We start from the raw sequence: 18,461 nt of genomic DNA, 5'->3' as shown, positions 1-18,461 counted from the left end.
AAATTGAAAGTTCGAAATAGTTGATCCAATATGACGCGGAAAAGTAACGGAAATCATAAAGATTGTTCGATTTTGGTGAAATTAGGTTTATTGGTGATTTAGGGGGCGTTCGTTACGAATCCGTATTTAAAAATTGAAAGTTCAAAATGGCGTTTCGATTCAGTTTTCTAAAATCAGTTTTCGTTAATCTGGCGGATGGAATATAAGGAGGATTAGTGTTTTTGAAGTAGAATTTAAATTAGCAAAAAAAAGCCTTTCAAAAATATGTACTTGATTTTTCATTTGCTGCTATTTTTCTTTGTGGCTGTGCCAACTTTAGTCTTAAGTCAGCACAGCCACACTGTGGGTCGAATTATTCGACGTAAACGATGAGCAAAATATCGGATTCTGGATATTCTTAGAGCAAATAATTCTAGAAACATTTTGAGACCAAAATGATCCCGGCAATTGATTGCTTTAATGTACTTTACTCTTGTACGCGACCCAGCACAGCCACACTGTGGGTCGAATTATTCGACGTAAACGATGAGCAAAATATCGGATTCTGGATATTCTTAGAGCAAATAATTCTAGAAACATTTTGAGACCAAAATGATCCCGGTAATTGATTGCTTTAATGTACTTTACTCTTGTACGCAAGTCAGCACAGCCACACTGCGGGTCGAATTTTTCGACATAAACGGTGAATAAAAAAATAAACTAAATATTGTAAAGGTTTTCAAATTTCAGGGAAATTTTGTATTAGTAGGAATTAGAGGAGTTGATTTCAAAACAAGTTTCAAAGAAACATAATTCATAATATTTAAAAAGAGTATAATGGACCATCGCGCTCGTAGCGCGCGCAAGGAATGTGCTAGTTTAATTTAAAAAAATTAAGTTATTTTAATTTAACTATATATATAATATTTTAGACGCATTAATAAGAAACCGATAAGTTTATCATTATCGACTAAATATGATCTAAAGCGTAATTTTGAAATCAGAAAAGTGTGATTGAAATATCGTATTGTGTAACATTGGGGCAGAAATATTGCAATTGTAGGAGCGTTATTACAGCTGTTTTCTTGGAGAGGTTTATTGCGATTAATCGGAAGTTGTCTAGTAACACCCGCTTAGACCCGCATTACCGTAGAAAATAGCAGAAAATGAGAGCGCTCGACGCACACGAGAAGTGGCCTAATTTTGCCAGTCTGCTTGTAAGCCGTAGACGTGGTTACGACACACAGTTCCTCGTTTACGTGTTTCTTACTGCAGGTACCGTTCGGTTCGATTCCAGATCGGTCGCAGCAGTTCTCTAACAATCGAATATTTCAAATGATTGTGTAAACACGAGCATTGATGGGAAAAGCAGGACCTTTGATCTATATCGAATCATTGTTAATTCTGTCATGTTTTTTATTCACGCGATCGAAATAAAAATATTGCATTTCTAGCTGTTTTGTCCTCCAAGTCATTTCTTCTGAGTAATACATAGATTACTGAGATTAATTAAATCTACGATACGTAACTCGCCCTTGTTTAATATTTCTAAAGGTCTCGCTTTGAATGCGACACATATAATTATTAATAAGTTAATTATTAAGAATCATGAAATTTGCAATGTTAATCGAAATAATTCCAAGTGTAATCACTTTGTACGTGAATAATTTGTGCCTGCATGATACTTCCTCCTTTCTACAGTACTTACAAGCTGCAGAAAGCTGACACTTGTTCGATCAATTTAAATGATCGTAGTCATTAATTCTTCAAATGCCGAGATATTGATCTTCGATTGCAAGCGGCACGTGTGGAATCGTTTTTCAATAAGTTTCGCGTGATCTTACCGGAACTTGAGACGCTTTCTCGCCTTCGTTTTGTGCGCATAACGAAGCGAAAATTGGATTCGAGTGACGGGAATAACGGCCTTGCTTCACTTCAAGCATAGTTTCATGTGTAAAATTCTAAAACGCGTCATAGGTTATAAATATACATATATATATTTAGCGATTACACAATTTCAGCGCGTGTTAATTGATATTTAAATTATAAGCACACTAAAAATAATATTGATGGACTATTTATAATTAATAACATGAAATAATTTACAACTAATAAAAATATAGTGTTTCTACAATCACTACATTTTTACCAACAGCTTTAAATTTAATATAATTAATTCTAGAATATGTATTATTATTTGAGAGAACTTTGTTGTATTATTTGGTTATTATTTGAGGTGAATCTCGAGATCTCAAGACGATACTTATTGTTAGATTGAATTGCGATCGACCGTGAACCGGACACGCACTCGTAGTCCTTGATACGACGGAATTGTAGAGTGATTTATAGGAACGTTCACCCGGAACTGGAAGAAAGAAATCTAGAAATACGATTACATCTCATGAAATATGACTTTACTGCAATTAGTGATAATAATTTAACAAAATTTAACCCTCGCAGGACGTAACACACATCTTAAAACAGAACATCTACTTTAACAATATAATATAATTATAAATTGTATAATATCTGTATTGTATAGGACCATGTTGTGTCTCTAAAATTATTTGTTTACAGAAAATTATTGAACTGGAAACTAATTATTATCGTAAAACCGATATTACTATACTCCAACGTGATACGTTGCAATCAAAATAATCATTTTGAGCAATTAGTTGACCTTTTGATATAAAATATTGATTTTGGCAAGTAGACTTTCATAAACGACCTTATATTTCAAGGGGAACCGTGATTCTTTACAATTGCTCTACTTTCAGAAGTTGAGCGATAATCGCGGATAATTTATATATATTTTCGTTGCCGTCGCGGCCGGAAATGGGCATTCTTTATTCCTTCCGTTCGAAAACGAAATTAGTTCATGGACATTCAACGCGCGTGACGCGAATCACCAGTTTGTTGTTTGTATAAGAAGGTGCTGCGCGTTGAAGGCGGGTAATTAGCGCTACAAATGCACCTTTCATGAGGTCGAATCGTTACCTTCGATGCACAAGCTCGTTAGGCTTGCTCCTCGAACGGATCCTCTTATGCTCGTTATGCCTTAAAGGAGATACTGGAGTGACCAAATTATTGATATTACAGTCATATAAGAATCTGCAAACTGACTAAACGGAATAAAAAGTTCTTTTATACAGGATTAAAGTAGACGCAGAATTAAGAGATGCTGCAGTGGACTTTATACTAAAATTGAAAAAATATTAAATAAATTCCTAACTTTTTTCCGATTTTTGATATCATTCAGTCAATTCGGAGATTTTTATACGATTGTAATGTCAATAATTTGGTCATCCCAGCATTCTCTTGAGGATTATATTAAATTTTCACAAATAGCGCGGTTATCTATCTCCTTGAAATATTTCAAGTTATCGTTTCGATGACTCACAGTTTGCATTTTTGCAATTATATTGGTAATGTGACTGTAATTTATATAATTATGCTTATATTATATGCATACTTCTGATAACACAAATGGGCTTGGCACGACAAAATTGTGTAAAAATATCGGAAGGAAGGCAAAGTTAGATATTTATCATCTATGGGACGATCAATTGGTCTTGATAGCAAGGTTATATTTTTTTGATGAATACAGAGTAGTTTTGTACCCTTGATTTAAAGATTAATGAAGGCGTGTTTATATTAGTTATAAACATAACGATAAAGTCTTTTCAAATTAAAATATAAATTTGTATCTATCATTGTAAGTAACTTAAATCGATTTTTAACAACGTGTAGATAGGTAATGATGATTTATTTCTAGTTAATTATAGAGTCAGCGATAATTTAATAGCAATTGAAATCACGCTTTTGATTATTAATGCAATGTATGTAAAAAAATTTTAACGGGATAAATAATATGGTAAAATAATACGAGTGTATAAATTACTTTGGTATTAATAACGAACCCCGTGTAACGCAACAGATAATTCTTCTAGTAATTACCAACAATTAATCTTTTTTTTTTAAACAATGTTAAACTGCGATGACGTTCTGCTTCCGTGTATTGTATCATAAAACAGAATCGAGCGTGATCAATCAATCTACAAGTAAGATCGTGTAGATGATATCTCTGATTTTCTGCATTAGTTCGCGTTACATTAGATGCGTCAGGTTATTCATGCATTTACGATTGAAAAGAATTAGCAATATAAAAAAAAAAGCCATTGCTTATTACCCTGAAAACTATTTCAAGCACCAAAGCCATGAATGTTAATCGCAGCTTTGTTTGTCAGCCTCGTTAGACGTTAAATAAATTAATGGACCGTTCAATGCCGTAGCATCCTCCACAGGCGACATCTCGCATAAACATCAGATTTTGCTTTTTTCTTATCGCTTCTTCCAACTATATTCCGTTTAATGACTAATGGCCTTGTTATACTTTCATAAGTATCATTACCGTTCTCGTAATTGATTATACAATTTTACAACAATGCTTCACGGTAATTGGCACGTCCTCGATCGATTTAATCAGGATTTTCCTTTCGGCCCAATTTAATTCGCTTCGTTGACTGTTAGAAAGCAATCGAAATCGTGGATTCGAAAATGTATCGTGAAGGTCAATTGAAACCAAAGTAAATAACCATTATCTTTAATATAATCGTTTGTTATGTTTTAAGAATATAATTTTTTTCGTCCTCTCTTTTTTTTGGTAAAATATTTTAATGATACACTGAAAAAGTGATGTTATATCAACAGCATTATTTTCAGTGTATAAGACATTGTGAGTTATAAGATTATCTTTCTGCAGTTCATACGTTCGCTGCAACATTAATTACAAATGCTAATAAAACCCATTATTGTTTGAGTAATGGGGCAATCTTGCCATCTGTTTTCACAGAATTACGAAATATTATCATAAGCAATACAGCTTAAAATAATAGCTCGTTGATTGCAATCAACGTTCGCAAAGATGAGACTTGCGGAGTCATAGTGTCGATGTACATACGTAATATTTCTTCTTTTATTGTAGCAATTAAGAAATTGTACGTATCTACTTTAATAAAAAGATTATTGCGCATCTACATTGAAATTTTGTCTCGTATTAGTTCTATCTTTATGAATCTCGATAAAGAAAACATATAAGAAAGCCGCACGTTTAAGTTGCAAATAGACAAATTTAAATTCGTGAGCAAATTAATCATGCGATCGATCGACGTCGTAAATCTTCCCTCGAAGTACCAGGGATACCATAATCGCGTTTGCAGAAAGAAGGGAAGGCGCGGTGAGAAAGAAGAGAAAACGCGCGCGGCAAGAAGCGCATGACGACACGCTCGAGCGCGAAATACGTCTCGGACGAGTGGCCTCGTTAATTAAATCGAATTTAGGAGGACTGAGGCCAGCGTGTAGCTAGTCGCAAGGTACCGAGGCCTTTCCTCAGCTCGCGACGGCTAAGCGAACACTAGCCGGATATCGGAAGACATTCCGCTTCGTTTCTCCTTGCGCGTGATACCACGGCTAATTGGAGGCACGCTAATTAACGGGTTAAGGTGAAGAATTCCATTTTTAACGAAGGTCAAGAAACCGCGGCGGCCGGTCACGCGACGGGAGCCACGTTGATGCTGCGTGGCAGGCGCTTTCTCAACGCGAGGCACGGATTGCACGAACAGGGAGAATTGCTAGAAACGATTGCCGCAGCGCGACTATGATAAATGGGTCAGATATAGTTTGCGTTTGTAACGGCAGTAATTAAATCCAGTTCCATTTTGACGTTGATTGCCCGGCAAAGTAAATCGTAAGCTGTCTTGCATGCGGTATACGTCGTTTCGTTCGAATCTGCAATTATCGCAGTACGATCGCGCTCTTTTTCTAAATGCTCTCAAGAAATAAAAGGTATAGAATTTCAGCTGGGATTCCCTGATATTTGCATTTAATAGTAAAACGATGGAATTATACGTTTCTTATGTTATTGTTATCGCTATTGTTATCAAAAGTATGTCAATATAAAAATGCCATTTTTTTTTCCAAGGCAAGACATTTGCGGAGTTACGTAAAAAAAAGATAAGATTAATTTTTCCCTTCTAATAATACGTTCGCGGATGCGCAGTCTATTACCGCAATTATTATATGCGCGGATGTCATACAGGAAATTTTTTTACATCGGAAGTTACGAGGTGTCTTGACAGAATAGTATATTGCTGTATCTTCGTAAACCGTCAATTATATTGGAATTAAATACAGTATTACAATAATGATTATGTGATCAATTGATATTGTAAATGTTAACAAGCAATTATACAAGCGGTACTGTCACTCTTTATTTCTTAGATCCGGTGAATAGCTTAAGCTCAACAACCGTATCAGGCACAATTCAGTGGCTGCAAATTGATAATTGAATACATGATTGAAAGAACACGTTCTGATAGGAAAAAGAACGTCATACTTTTTTGATAACGATTTTGGAATCTAAACACGCGCCTGTAATCGATCGTTTCAAAGAGAGGGGCGTTCTATAGTTCGAGATAAGATATATTTGCATACCGAGACAACGTTCTGCAATACCGGTTGACGTCATAATACCGCACTCACGGAATAGAGATCCGGATTCCGATCGAGAGCATGATGCGATAGGCATTGAGACGTAACGTCTGGAACGTACATTAAGCACTTGCATGCATTATTTTTCCACAGAAGATTACGCCGGATAATTTGCCGTCTCTATGATTGAGCGGCGAAAGATAAGTTCTTTGTCGCAAAAAAAAAAATGGTATTGTGACTCAGCTGAGATATAAATCATAATTTGCATTCTTATTTTCTCCTTCGTTCTTATTCCGCAATATATCACTGAACGCAAGTCTCTTCCTTCCTCTTTCTTTCTTCTTCTTTTTTCCTCTTAAGCACTATGCAGTCTCATGAGTGCTCGAATTCTTCTCTTTGTAGTTTTTAAACAATTAAATTATATAAAGATCCGAGGTTTTTGTTTTAAAATTAAAAATATTTAAAAAATCTCGAAACGTCTTTCTTTATAACCAAATAAAATATCTAAAAATAAAATTTCTATATATGTATTAAAATATTTCAAGAGTTCCAAGATTAAAAAAAAATTGTTTCCTATCTAATGATATTCGAAATCTTTTAATTTGAGATTTTTATTATGTATTCAAAATGATCACCACTATATAAATAAAATCTAAATTTCATAGTAAAGTTACTGCAGTTTTTTGTTTATGTTGCGTATTTCTCAGCATTAACATTATTGAGTTACATAAAGAATCATTTTTAGTTACTTTTAATTTCAAAAGAAATGCTTTATACATTTGTATATATAGGAATACTTTCGTTACTTCTCGAAGGCATCCTTCCTGCTTCCTCATCATGACTAGGTAAAAAATATCAAATGTCAAGTCGATCGTCTGACGATCCGCACAAGGTGCTTCGTTCGCCTTTCTCGCGAAGCTGCGACCCGCTCTCGAACAACTTCCTATTCGCGTGGTATCCCCCGCGGTGGAGCGAAAATCACCTTGACCATCGCTCGCGCCCCTTGGGAGGGTAATGATTCGGGCGGGGGCGCACGAGGGGGGTACAGGGAGGCAGACGCGGATGGCCTCCAACGTCGACATATATAAGTCCCAGGATCGGCCCCCACCGGGAGTCAAACGGTCCTCTACTGCCAAGACGGGCAGCAAGCTGTGAGAGTCTCCGACACCTAGGATTCACCGTCACCACGGGAAACCTACTCCGCTACTCTGGACATTCGCACCGTATAGTAGGCGTTTCTTCCGGAGCCCCCTACCATCCGCGAGCCCGCGACTCCGAGAACGTACCCCCGCGTGGCAGGTGGTACACCACCGTTGCGCGGTACTCCTAGACTCGCCGCTTAAACGAGAGTGCAACTGCAGTTGGCGGCCGACCTGTGCACGGCTCACGGGGAAACGCGGAGAACGCGCTCGTACCGACTCGCCGCAGTTTCGGGGGAGATCCAGAGAAAGAGAGATGAGGACCGTAAGTACGATGTGCCTGTGTTACCGTACGCTTCGCGGTCGAGCATAAACGTCGCGCGCGAGTCGACACAGATTTCCGGAAGAGACCGGAAAGGACGGTCCCAAAGGTTCCGAATTGTATTTCCGCGAGACGATACGTGCGCGGAGTCGCGAGTGGTCGAGAGTGTTCGTTCTAGACCAGTGAGATCGTGCCGTTAGATCTTGTGAGATCTTCAATGTTTGTGAAGAACTCGACAGCAATGTGCGAAGATTTTCAAAAACGAGCACAATGCGTCTTTATGAGAGAATAGAGAATTTGGGATTTTACTGACGGCGTGTTGACTTTCATACAACTTTATAAAATGCATTAACGTTATATATGTATATTTTATTATACATGTATAGCTGGATCCGGTAGTCCGTACATTATATTTTTCTCATACGATAATTTTGCCATAAATGAATAATTAATAAATCAATAAATTTTTGAAACAAAACAATGTTATGCTTATAAACACATCTTATCACTAAGAAATCAAATCCAGACTCCGTTTTAGGTACCCTGTTTGCGTAGGTAGCATCGCATTGGAGGCGAACAATGAATGAGAATCTCGTTTACGCACCGATTTGATGTAAAAGTAAAAATACATATCTCCAACTATTCCGACTCGACTTTCTACGTTCTTATTTCCCGAACCTTGCGTTCGGTCATAAAGTAAAGCATGCTTTCCTCATACATTCATCCAATTGGTTCGTTCCCTGGTCTACTTAATAATTCTTATCGCAATTAAAGATACAGAAGAAAGAGAGTCGCCCTGATTCACATTAATTGAACGGAATTTAATCGCTATTAAAGTGCATTTGGCATAATAATAATTGTTCCAGATTTCAAACTTTCCTTAATCAACGCTTAAAGATTTTAACAGGTAATGTCAGTTAAGTACAATGGATAGCGTTGAATAACAATTATTTAGAAACGAGAATCTTAAATGCAGTTATTCGGAAAAAGAAACCACTTCGACTCTTTCTGTGATAATTACCCACTCACGTACTATCTTCTTCTTTGACTCACGTGTCTTAATTACAACCTACTAGATATGTAAATTAACGGAAGAGATCGATTAACCCTCTTCAGGGAAGAAAGATGCGCGCAGAGATAATGTCTGCAGCGAATGAAATCTGCAAACACTATGTAACAGTTCATTCACGAGATTCTAGCCCGTGGCGAGACAAGTCCGCGGCCTTGCCCCGGGCCGTTCAATCGTTTGTTGGTGAACCGGCATGTCCGGTAAGCTTTAAATCGTTCACATATTACGTAATGAAATAACAAGAGTAATGTCATTCCCGGGAAAATCTCTTTGATAATCTCTAACGGTGATTTTCTAGTCTAATTTAAGTACATCTGTGTTTTGAAATAAAATGCTAAACGGAATTGTTATTCGTAGTTCTCGCTCGCTAGATATATGTACAAGAATAAAAACACATGGCAAAAACAGTTGATATTAATTAAAATAATTGAAATTATTTTTCACAAAACATTTCGTTCTTGATTAATTAAAAAATTGTCTGTTACTTATTTAGATTTTATTGCTCTCGATTTTTGCATTCGCTAAAATTTTTTTATCAAAGTTGTAGAGACGGTTATTGTAAAATAATACTCGAAATGATACGATACATAAAAAGCAATTGTGTTGTTAGAAATTCTTATTTTTACTAGATTACACTTACAACATTTTCTTCAAGATTTTTGTAGGGGCTACATAAAAAAATATATAATCTGTATTATATAGTACATATTATGATATTTTAAAAAGAGAAAATATGTATTAGATTACATTGTCAACAAGTAAAAGATGCCATTATCGTGTCAAATTATGCGATATTATGCAATGTAACGCTATATATATATATCAAGCAAAATGTTTATTATTATTAGTCAAGTTCCAGTTTTTACAGAATACCAAAAAATTAAAGTGTTTATTAAAATATATATATAACACATGCTTACATAATTTAGAAAAAAGGAATTAAAAACGATAAGTTATGTAATTATAAGCCGGCGGAATATAAACTGATCTAATTTATAAACTGTGCTGCAATACTTGGGTGATGAAAATGATCATCGCTGATTAGCATTGGGTCCAGTTGACTCGAAATCATGCGTGACAACGTGATAACGATAACGACGTTTTCTGAACATTATTTTATCAAATAAATCACGAGAAAGTGGTACTAATAATCTGGACTGGTTATGCAAACTATTAGTAAAAATTTCGTAACGTTGCGGCGTGCAATTCCGGTGCACCATGGACTTTAATTTCGTAAGAGTTGGATTTATCCCATCGCTCACATTTCAAATCGTGGGACGTTAATGGTATATTAGCAAGCGGTCATTTCAGTATTACTTTATATCTATCTATAAGATATAGTTTTAATTGTTATGTGTAAAATATATTATAGTTTCAAAGAATCAAATTTTCCGTGCAAAAATCGAGAAACTAGTCACTATGAAAGATACGTATAATCTTTATATTAATATCCACTTATTTTCATTTTTCCTATTAATTTTTAATGTGGTTTTAATTTATTTGGATGTCATTTTTGTTTGTTTCTTTATAAATTTTTTACATTTTCAACTTTAAATAATTAATAATCGTGTTTGAAGGTTGTGTGCGTGAATAAAGCTCGTACGAAATTAAATAAAGAATGAAATCTTTTACTTATGTTCTTTGTGCATTATATTTAAAATTAAAATTAAATCGTCGATACATACTTACTATGGTCTCTTATAGAAAAACACATACGTCTGTGTTTATTTAGGTTTATTACAGGCGTAGTCAGAACGGATTTAGAGCGCACGAATGGCATGCAGAAAGCTACAATTCTGTCACTCCCTTCGCGATTTCACAAGTTACCGCATTTATATGTGTGTGTACATATATGTGTGTCTATAGAATAAAAATAATACAATCTCAGCGTGACGTGATCGAAGCATATAATTTTCCTGCTCTCTTTTATTAATTTTCTTTGAAGGAGACCGGCAAATCTTTTCAAAAGTGGAACAAACGATTCTGTTGCAAGAAATTTTATTCAATCTTTAATATAGTTAAGAAATCTATTGTGATTATTATGCCGAAACAATACCGTATCTTCTGATAACTTAAACTTCACGAGGTTTATAGTTAATCTCTTTATGTTATTTTTCTCTATTTCGTTTCTATTTTAAATCAAATTTTATTGTAGCGCTGTTCTTTATTTATTTAATAACTATAGATATTACTGTATTTGTTTCATTTTGTAAAGTTCATTACTTATCTCTTTTACTACTTAATTAGCAATAACTATTATTATTAATTGATACTACTGATAATTAATGAGTGGAAAATTTTATATACTATATTTATATATATATATATATGTTGATTGTTTGCAAATGAAAACACAAATACTAAGTTAAAATAATATTTAAAATATTAAGTTGATATAATATACAGGATGTCTCGAAATTGGCGAATAGAATACTACAAAGAAGTCCTAAAAAGAAAGTTAGAAATATATTTGCTATTTTTTGTTTCGAACAGTATATACAGTTTTTGAAACATAAAAGTTTAAAATTGGCTAATTATAGATTACGGTTAAATGGCTGGCTGTCCGTGAATTCTATGTCGATAGTATTCATGGTTGCACGTGGCAACTTAGGGCAAACAATCGTTTAACTGTTATCTATAATTGGCTAGTTTTACATTTATACTTCAAAAACTGTTCCGAACGTTAATTGGCAAAGGTATTGTTGAAGTTTATTTTTTCGAGAACTTTTCTACTGTGGCATTTTGATTTTGAGATATTCTGTACGTACAAACTAGATTGATCAAGTTATCTACAGTAATAAGCTACATTAAAAATTTTCTAATTTTTGGAACATTTAAAATTTATTAAAATTTTTAAAATTTATTAAAATTTATAAAATTAACTAAATCTATCGACGATTTTATAAATAATTTTTATTATTACTTTAAATTGCATTTTTAAAAAATCATAACATACATATATCGCTTTTCTTTTATTTTTGTACAAGGGAAATTGTAGTAGTTTTGCGTCGTATACTTCGGCAACTGTCCAACCGTAACAATCGAATACATCCTTTTACAATGTTTTCCACTTTCTTAAATTGGCATTACCCCTTTCACAAAACGTCGCTAAAAACCAATATGATTACAGGTAACACAATATGCAATAGACATATATTCCCTTATTATATATTTCCCATTACTTATGTCTAACGAAGGGGAAAGGAAAAAATTCTTCCTAGTATAGGAAGAGGAAATAATAGTATAATAGAAAGACTAGTATTTCTGATAAAATAGCATAAATTACTACTTATACACTGCTGTTTATATTTTAAATATTAGTATATTAATGTTAAATTCGATATTGGAATAACTTCGCATTGGAATCGAATTTCTTATTTAGCAGTTGATTTAGTTCTTGCTATATTTTTCCAGTGGCTTTATTTGTATAATTACTCCGTTATTGTAATTATTTATATTTTAACAAATTCAGGCTAAAAATTTTTTTTTTCAGACGCTTGTAAAATCTTGTTGATCTAAGATACATATCTATGCTTTTGAGTATTTCACGCGTATAATACATTATGAGTTACGTGTATGCTCGTTTTTCAACACCTTCGATCCTCTTTCTTGTAATAGCTGGCTTACCGCCAAGGGCGGGATCGTAATACTAGCATATAAGTAAACGAGCTTGTCCTAGAATGAATTTAGTGCGTGTACTTTCACTTGGTAGCGCTTTACATTATATAGTGCGAAAATGATGCGCTCTTATAACTCTCGCTTACCGCGTACAGTCTCAGGTGCAGCCAAAGGAACGAGTTCTAATTAAATTCCGTCGATTATCCATTTAACTCGGAACAGAGTTTTCCTATAATTTTCAAATTGCAGAAGTAACTAAAATATTGGAGCAATAAATTTACTAATTTTTATATAAAAATTGTTTTTATAAAAATCAAATCAAATTAAGTATTTATTTTAGAAAATTTTTTATTCGAGTACTTTATAAATCACCTCCTTCAGAAGGCTACCGTGAAATAATTTTATTACATGGAGCAAATCAATTTTGCAAGAAAGTGCCTCCCAGCTCGCGAGAGAAGTGAGGAAAGTAACAGCTGTTCTCTGAGTGAAAGAGGCGTTACCACACGGGATGCATCCGTCGCCCGTGACGCGTAATTCTCCAACCAAGTTCCAAGAATTCTCGCATTCTTGTTAAACAATAGATCTTCATAATTCTCCTGGTTCTGCACTTTCTTCTTTCCTTATCTTTCGCGTTAAGCCTCGTGGATCGTCATGATTAAGTGTCCGCGTGGTTTAAGTACAACCGTAAATTGTCTTCCGTATTGACCACAGTTTGTCTTGCTTTTGCGAGAGATAGAAAACTGCCGACCATATAACCGTATTAAAAGGGAAATTTCATGCGGGCATGAAATCCACGGCATGAAACAACGCACGTTGACCGATGTTATTTATCGTCGGCGTAACAAATTTAATCATAATCATTTTAGCCAAGTAGTGGACACTAAACGGTCTGCTTAATGTTGCAATCAACATTACACTTGTCTGAATACTCTTGGATAGCATGGTTTACGTCTTAAACGTTAACATGCGAATTGTGGTTAGTCCCGGCGAATTGAATTTCGTTGGCATTGCCCGGATTTCTCACCAACGCAACGGTATAATATTCGGTGAACTGACACTATTATTAACTTTCAGATTACCTCGAGATAAAGGAAGATAATTATTACATATATACTCGTGTTGCGATGAAAAATATTACATTAAAAATAATAATGAGCTCGGGCGGAGCACGTGATTGCTTGATCTGCAAATCAAACGCCATTTTTCTTTGCTGTCTGTTAAATTTAATGCTTCAAATCGAATTTTTTCCTCGAAGTGCAATGGCATTATTCGAATATACTGCAATCTGTGTAGAATCACGGGATATTATAATTTCTTACTATATTAGCTTTCGGACCGCATTACGTTAGATCAGTGTAATCGTCCCGCATTCTGCATCATAAATAAAAATCGTGAGAATTATAGCAAAAAAATAATGATATATCCGTCACTTTCGATAGCGTCGTTTCGGAATAGTGTAGATGAGACTTAAATTGCGACATTTCATCTTGCATGTCGGAACACAAAGAAATAAACCATGTCACTCAATTTTTTTAATAAATTCAGAAAATGATATTTCATGTGTTCATCAAAATCTAAATTAGTGTCATTAAAGTTGACATCTTATAACAAGAAAAGTAATTTAGACAAAATGTTTACATCGTAGCTTCTTACATCACATGCGAGTACATTTTGTCTACATGCAGAAATTACAAATGCGGAAGATGTTTTATAATATATAGGAGAATTTATTAGAAATCTCCTTTTCCCTCAAGTTATTCAGTAGAAGTAACGATATTGCAAATTGTAAGTATTAGAAGTCATAAAAGTTACGTTACCAGGAAAAAACTTTAAGTTAATTAGGCTGCCTCTAATGAAAAAATCATGAATCATTGTTGCAGGCGATGTTACACATAAAAAAATAAATTTTTATATTTGATTCCGAAATATAATAAAACTTCTTTTATTACATATTTATTACGCACTGAATGAGTAATATATTTAATAATGTAATTGTATATTAATACTGTGTGTTGATTACAATAATCGTAAGTTAAATCATTGGTATAATAATTGTAAAAAATGAAAATTAAATAATGAAGAACAGATTTTCTCTTTAAGACTTTTATAATGATTAAAGACTGAATTATCTTACGATTAGCAAGCATTTTAAATTGTTGCCCATCACCTTGATTCTTTATTGTGTACGTACATTCTTCGAACACTCGCAAGCTAATTGAGCAGATTAATATTAATGGTGTAAAAGTTCGCCCACAGGAATAGATCGCGGTACGTTTCACTCGGCATCGAACGCGGAAGTCTTTAACGTATGAACGGTGCTAACTATTCAACTCTCATATTCTATCTAGGCATTCGTATAATACGATCATCGGCTTAAAGATCTCCTTTCCTCAGATTGTCGATAAGTATCGTTACTATCGATTTAGAAACATCATTCCCGAGAGAAATCATCCGTTCCATTCACAATAAACGAACAAAAAATGTGTTTATTTAAATGATCATGCAACCTTAGGCTTAAACATGAAGAAAAAAATAACAGTATGCTTAATTACTCTAAATTAATTATTACAATTATTATACATTATTAATCTTTTATTATTAATCTAAATACATTTATTACTTTATGAAGTAATAAATGTGTGTAGAAAGTACTAAATTAGAAAATATATATGTACTTATATATTGCTAACTTTTAATGGGAGAAAGAGAGAGAGAGAGAGAGAGAGAGTCCTTTGATTTTTTCTTAGTGAGTCAATATGGGAAAAATTAACAGATCTCTTTGCTGTAATATAGCAACTCGTTATGTCTTCGTCGACGCAATATACACATATAAGTATATATATAAATTAAATACGGGCAATATAGATAGTTGATCTCAAGCCTATTATACCGGTTTGGTATATTTTTTTTTCAAGTTTTTCTACAGGGCGAGCATGATTATACGACTCAATAATTGACATGTCTGGAATAAATAAACTAATAGAATCATTAGTTCGACAGCTTGATAAGGTCAGAATAACTTCAAATAGATTTATCTGTCATTGACTTATGAAAATAAGCGTTAACGATATAAACATTACATTTACAAGTATCAACATAAATCATTTGGGCTTTTATTATTTATAAGTAAAATTTCAAAAACAGCTCGACCGTTAAAGGCATTTTTTTATTGGTTGTGTTTCTCACGTGTGCGCGATCTTATAAAATTTAATATTTAAATATCATAAAATTTTTTTTAAATATAAAACGACGCAATATCCAACAGATATATCAATGTTTTTGACGAAGACTTTCTAATTTTCTTTTTGCGGCACGATATGAGAAATTAATTTATCGCAGACTTCTCGTGACGTATCGCGCTAATATCTTTCACATGAAAAGCCGTTTCTAATCCCATAAATATCGACGAAATGCGATGAGTTATTATATCGCGGATGATGAATATTCATCGCCGATCGTTGCGTCGCGTCGCCGAGTTCGCGAAGACAAAACAGTGGAATGAAATACCACCCGTGTAATGAAACCACGGTATCCGCCCGCATTCCTCTGCATGTTTGTCATTTTCTTCCCTGTCTCGTGGATAACAAACGCAACTTCCGAGAGCGAACGATCGACGCCTGCGGTCGCACCGCCGCCGATACCGCTTCGTGACCGTAAAACAAATCGCCATGCGAAATCGTGCCGCAAAACACCGTCGCGCGCATATTTTTTTTTCCCTCTTTTTCACAGACACATGTCGTTACGTCGGTGCAGGTTCTTTTCTCCTCCCCTCCTCACGATTGACCGCACGTTCGCGAACGGAGATATCTGGCCGGCGTAATCTCGCGTCACGGTCTTACGCACATGTGTGCCGCACTTTGTAGGCGACCTCGTAGAAACGAAGGTGGCGATGCCACCGATGGCGAGTAGCAGCGAGAGCGATGGTTCTCTCTAAAATGACTTCCTTCGCTTCGCGCCTGATGTCTCTCGATATTCGCATTGTCATCAGAATTTCCGCTCGACTGACCATTGTGTTGTAATCGCTAGCCTGATCTTCCATTCCGAAGGTTTCTCCTCGTCATCTCGCACTGCCGCCGGGGGCTCTCAAGAGTTAGCAATATTAGCATCCCGATAGAACGCTTTTCGCCTTCACCTTGCCTCACGCGGCGTGAGTAGCGATGGGACTGTCGCTTACGACGCGACGCTGAATCGAGATTGCATATAATTTCGCATATAAACGACTTTTCTTCCACGTGTTTCGTGCCTTTACGTTTATCATTGCGTGACGACGATAGATATTGCGGGACACGAAAAATTTTCGAGAAAGATGTAATCACTAAGATTGAAGTGGCTTTCGAAGAAACAATTAACGTGTTAATAACGTGAAAATATAATTCTGTGAATTATCACACAATGTCCACTCTGTCTACTCTACTTTTGTGTAGAAATGAAAAGAGGAAACTGATTTTAAAACTATAGTATTCCGTTCGAAAGTTTCTACCACAATTTCCGTATTTAATTGTTTTTATTAACATGTTTAATTGACATTCCATCTCGAACATAACAAGAAGGCAAAAATTAACGTGGCATTACTGGGAAACTTAAAAATCTTAGCATTTATAAGTATTTATATAAAGTTTCTCTTTACAAAACGCGCTTGTCTAATAAATATTGTCGTCAATTTCAATTTATTATGTACATTTTAATCACGTTTTACACATGATTGCGTTTTCTAATATGCTTTGTCAATTTGTATTTATTAATACACTTCTGCGTGACCGGTCTTGAGGTCAATCGAGATCTATTGTTGTTTATTGGATGGCTAATTAAAAGTGAATTATGCTGGAGGCACGCGACCGCGTCTGATAAGAATCAGAAACAAGAAAGCGTATGCGACTTATAAAAAAAAATCGTAAATATAGTGCGTGTTTACCCTCTTTTAATGGACGTTATTAATTAAAAGTGCTGTCAATCTACCGCGTCCCGCGACCGAGCCTACGTCATTAGGTCTGCCTTCCCACACTGTGTGTGCGATACGATCGTTATTCCATATTTCGCCGAATAAATGTTCGCTTCATTGCATCATTGCATCGCGGCTTTCGGTCCATCAATTACGCTTCGTTTGCGGCAATGTGTTATTGCATTTCGATCATAAGATAATAATCCGGCCGCTCGGAATTATATGTCGAAATGATCCACGGCATACATTAGCGAAAAAAAAAAAAGATATTAAATCACTGCACGTCCCGTCGTTAATTTTCTGATATCGATCGTAAAAAGATGATGTCGTAATCGAGGTTTCAGTATATCCTGGCGACCCGATGAGAGTCGTAACTGTAAAAATCGCCGATCTCGAGATTCCCCTGTCCGAATATTATGGGTCTGCGAAATGTACTGTCCTCGCATAATTAGCTCGTTCCGTTCCGATAAACTGCACGCGCAGTGATCGATTTTAAAGTTAAACCACCGAGCGGCCAGCCTTGACATTGCACCGGACGGCGAAAGAAAACCGCGCGAAAAGAGACTCGACGGAAAGCGGCCGTGGCGGCGGTTCACCTTGCCTTTGATATACGGAAATCTCGCAGACGAACGAACCGCGGCGAACGAACTCGGTGTATCCCCGATCGTGTCGACGATCGAGGTAACCTTTATCCGAGCGATTACCTCGAGAGGCAGCTATGTAGCTATCCGTAATTGTGATCGAGGAATGATGTCCTTCGACGATCTTCTCCTCGACGCGTTTGATGCCTGATCGTCGAGAGGTATCGGCCGTAAATCGGCTGTAACGATTTCATCAGCTTTACGTAAGGAAACGATTCGCGAGGAAGAAAGAAATTGGGACCCCACGATTCGTCCCACCCCCCCC

The 18,461-nt window shown here is 35.4% G+C and overlaps 1 protein-coding gene across 2 annotated transcripts in view; it reads left to right on the top strand.

Moving 5' to 3' along the window:
- Wat (worker-enriched antennal transcript) overlaps positions 1-18,461 on the top strand; it is a 33,640-nt gene that overhangs the window by 9,098 nt on the left and 6,081 nt on the right. Inside the window, exon 1 of one of the 2 annotated variants that reach the window (XM_018537072.1) lies at positions 7,601-7,932. The exons of the other annotated variant lie outside the window; for it this stretch is intronic. Coding sequence (XP_018392574.1) covers positions 7,924-7,932 — 9 coding nt within the window. The 5' untranslated portion in view covers positions 7,601-7,923. Of the gene's footprint in view, positions 1-7,600; positions 7,933-18,461 lie in introns of those variants that run through there. 2 annotated transcript variants of the gene reach the window in all.

This window comes from Cyphomyrmex costatus, unplaced genomic scaffold (assembly GCF_001594065.2).
Source record: "Cyphomyrmex costatus isolate MS0001 unplaced genomic scaffold, Ccosl1.0 scaffold164, whole genome shotgun sequence".
Lineage (NCBI taxonomy): Eukaryota > Metazoa > Arthropoda > Insecta > Hymenoptera > Formicidae > Cyphomyrmex > Cyphomyrmex costatus.
The sequence above is the reverse complement of the archived record's forward strand: the minus strand, read 5'-3'. Positions and strand labels throughout refer to the sequence as shown.